The 4160-nt window shown below is 48.3% G+C and overlaps 1 protein-coding gene across 1 annotated transcript in view; it reads left to right on the forward strand.

The window, feature by feature from the left end:
• Nucleotides 1-4160, forward strand: part of SAMD11 (sterile alpha motif domain containing 11) — a 127836-nt gene that overhangs the window by 121741 nt on the left and 1935 nt on the right. Inside the window, 1 exon segment of the mRNA XM_009646780.2 lies at nt 2590-2700. Coding sequence (XP_009645075.2) covers nt 2590-2700 — 111 coding nt within the window.

The following is a 4160-nucleotide window of genomic DNA, read 5'->3' on the forward strand; positions in this document are numbered from 1 at the left end:
GGGAATGAAGATCAAGAGTTGCCTGGAAGCTTCTGAATTAGGCCGGTAGGAAATGTGCAGAAATCTTTAACACAACCACCTTGCAGAAGGCTCATCCATTTACACCTTCCGTGCCAGCTCCTGGTATACCCATGGGGAAGAAATCAATAGCTGGCGGAGACAAAGGCTCAGCAATCTTCTCAGTGCATTGCAAACAAAATGTTTTACGATAATGGGAGCTGCTGTAAACAGCCTCCTGTCGTGGCCTTGCTATGTTGCATGATGGGGGGGTGCCTGGCTTAAGGGATGATGTGTTTTTATGCACTATGGTTATATGCTTAACAGGTTTTTTACTATGTGAAAATGCCAGTGTTCAAGGGCGACCCAGCTCCGTGGCTCTGCACTGCAGAGCTGTCTGTGTTCTCTTCTCCAAAACCACAGCTGCCGGGGAGGTCTGGCACTGGGCTGCAGGCTTCTCCTGCCAGGAAAACCCAGCAAGAGTTTGGTGGTCTGCTGTGCATTTAGAAACATGTTTCAGACAAACAAGAAAACTTCAGCAAAACCAAAAGTTGCCGTGCCTGATTTTAGCCGCTGACAAGACTCAGCTTTGTCCCTGCAGTGGATCAAGACCTGTGGGGCACCCAAGGGGCATGCTTCCCTCAAGTTAAGGATTTTTTGGGGGGGGGGTTTAGTGCCGAGCGAAGGGAGGCTTCTGGCTCCCAGCCATCTTGGCTTCAGAGGAAGGAAAAGAAATTGGTACGGTAAGTTTTGCTAGGTCAAAGAGCAGAAACACATGCCGCAGTCACGAGCAGCTTTGCTGGTGGAGTCCAGCAATCAAACCCACTTGCAACAGCTCAGCTGCCTTGGCTCGAACGGCCCCTGCCCCCCTCCCCCGGGGGGTCTGGGCTACGCTCTGCTGCTGAAAAAGGAGCCATTAGAATAAATCGACACCCCCCCCCTCCCCTGCCATAGTGTGTAGTAGTAGTAGTAGTAGTAATAATAATAATAATAATGCTGTGCATGAGCCACTGCATGGAGAGACGGCGGGATCGGGCCCCACAGTTCATTTGGGCGAGCATCCAGTATGAGCTGGGGTGTGAAAAAACTGCTGCGGAGGTGCGCGTTAGTAGGAAAAACCAGGCATCTGACCGACATCTCCCAGATCCGAGGGGAACCTGCTGGCTAAATTACCAGATGATGGCAGTTTACTCTTGAAGTATTGAGCCTGTACGTCCAGAATAAACACCCAGGGGAGACGGTGTAAGTGTAGCCCTGCTCTATATATGAAGAATGGAGCAATAAGACCACATATCCAGACCTTAACCTTTATATCACAGTAGATATTAGGTGGAAAACTCTTGTGTGAACCTGTCATTTGAAATAGATAGAGGCAAACCAAAGTATTCTGTTCTGTCCTTAAGAACGTGTTAAAACGGTGTCGTTTTTTGCATGGCTGGGTGAATTAGAGTGTGTTCATATGAAACTGCCGGTTTGTAAGACACTGCTGGCGCTGCTGGCGTTTCTGTGATTATTTGTATGCACATCACCAGGTTCTGCTTCACTCGACGACCGGGGAGAGGGGCAAGACGCTCGCTGTACTGCGAATGGCAACTGGCTGAAAGGCCAGCGCCGCTGACTCAGCAGGACCGTGCCAGGCTCCGTGGCACCGCTGGGCTGCCTCAGTCAGCGTGGTGGCACTGCGATATTTGTTGGTCCACAGTGCTAGAGGTGTTGGGGAAAAAAGAAAGGGCCTAGTGCTAAAAGAGACGGGCGAGGAGGGCTCATCCTCCCTGATCCCAGACTGCATTCCCCCGGCCGCTCGCATGGGCTAGGAGTGGTTGTGATAGAGGAGAGGCAAAGGAGGAGGGAAAAAAACCAACCAACCAACCAACCAAATGCAAACCTGAGCGTTGCAGATGGCTCCATCTAACCTGCAGAATGTGCCCCACAGATCTGTGTATGTATTTTGCCTGGAGACTGTTTTGGAAATTAGTAGCTTTGAGAAGGAAATGCATGAACAAGCAAGTTCCTCCTTTTCAATTGCCTACGGCTCAAGGAAGGCTGCAAATACTTTTGAAGTCTACTGGGTCAGCTTTTTCCAAATATCCACACAAGTGTGAGTGACCTAGGATGTGCCAAAATTTAGATTCTTCTCTTTCCTCCTATGTCTTCTGCCCTTTTTGGACCTGGGATAGGGCCCCATGGCATGTCACTCTTCTTTCTCAAATCTGCTATCATACACCATCAGCTGGGCTTACTCATAATATTGCCCTTTGGTCAGCTGGTTTGGCTGCTAAACCTGGGGATGTTCCCCAGAGAAAGAAACGCCACATCCTAACATTAAAGAAAAAAAGAAAAAAAAAAAAATTGCTTTATCTGAACTGGCCCAACCAGCCCCAGTTCACATTCCCACATCTCCTTTTACGTGTTGGCTCCTATGGATTGTATGTATGGTTGTACAGACCTCTCATGTATCACTGTGGGCCTACTTCATCACTGAGGCTCTTAGCGCCGCTTTTCTTCAGCGCCCGTCTGTGCAATGGCAAGACGAGCGCATCGCAGTTGTCACCGGCGTTTCTAAGCCTGGACCTGTGTTCTGGTTTCTTCCAGGTATTCCGAGAGCAGGCTATTGATGGTGAGACCCTGCCCCTCCTGACGGAAGAGCACTTACTGAACAACATGGGGCTGAAACTTGGACCTGCACTGAAGATAAGGTCACAGGTAGGAAAATTCCCTATGGAGCGGGGAGTGGCGCGCTTTAAGGTTGACCCTAGGGCTGGCAAGAGACCTGGCTTATTTAAAATAATGTATCACACCATAATTGTTTGTTTATTTAATTTGTAGTTCTGGTTTCAAACAAGCTTGATCAGTCCTCCAAAATGTGCCACATCCTCATCTGGAGCCAGTCACGTAACTCAGGAAGAAAACATGGGCACTGCTCCGTGCCCAGGGGCAGAAGCAAATAGTTCAGGACTAGTGGTGGGAGGGAGTAACAGGGATGCTCCCAGAACGGACCAGCTCCTGCCAGCACTGACACTTCAGGCTCTTCCCACAAATACCGGCCAGGAAAGAAAAGCTGTAACCAGGCGAGGCAAGGTAGATGTTGCAGATCAGCTGAGCCTGAAAAGAGTCATCCTGACGCACCCGAGAACGGGGTAAAGCCATCTCAGGAACCAGTTGTGTCTTTTTTTTTTTTTTTTTTTTCCTAAACTGGGTGTAAGTCCTTTTGCCACTCATTTTCCTTGTAACTAGATGGCTCTTGGCAGCTCTTTTTAGCGAGGCTTGAAGCACAAATGCATTTAACACATCTCAGCATCATCTCCTCATTACTTTCCCTCCCCAGCGAGTAATGGACCAGCTCTTTCCCCTCTCTGCTGTGCTAGTAATAGACTTCTGTAACATTTTTATCTCTTGCTGGTCATAGCTTACTGGTCTTGCTGATGGGCCGTGCCAGCCCCCGCCCCCACCTGTGCTATTCATTTGTATTTTGATAGACTGGAAGTAGGAATCATATTTGCCTCTTGCTTTAGTCAGGTTCTCTCTTTTAGGGTACTGCATTTCCTCCTCAACAGACTTGTTTGCTGTTGTGCCCTTACAGTGATGTTTCTTCTGGTCAAATGACACCCACCCCCCACCCCCCCTGTGACTTGGCTCCCAAGTCTCTGCCTGTAGAAGTCTTACAACACGTACAAGTATCTTAAGGGTGGGGGGGTCACGAGGATGGAGCCAGCCCCTTCCCAGTGGTGCCGCTGCTAGCTTCTTTTTTTTTTCTTTTTTTTTTTTTTCCTCCCCATTTAATGATCAGAAAATGGCTTCTGACACATGTCAAGAACAGGCTGTTCCCTGTGTTCCCTAGGGGACTGGGTCATGCAAATAGCTGTGACAGTAATGTGTGTGTGCACATACAGGGGCTGCACAGATAGTAACTGTTCTGGCATAGTGTCCCTAACCCACAAGCTATACATTTTTTACGTTATGTTAAAAAAAAAAGAGGTTTGCGTGTCTAAAATCACTTTGCTGTTCTCCTGCCTCCCTAGCTGGTGGTCATGGCCATGGCGCCTTCCATTTCAGTTGCCTCTACTTCCTCTTTTTAGGACTCAAATCTAGAAGAACATCGCTGCTAGCTTCTTTTTTTTTTCTTTTTTTTTTTTTTCTCCCCCTTTTATTATTAGAAAAATGCC

This window comes from Egretta garzetta, unplaced genomic scaffold (assembly GCF_000687185.1).
Source record: "Egretta garzetta isolate BGI_Z169 unplaced genomic scaffold, ASM68718v1 scaffold29, whole genome shotgun sequence".
Classification (NCBI taxonomy): Eukaryota; Metazoa; Chordata; class Aves; order Pelecaniformes; family Ardeidae; genus Egretta; species Egretta garzetta.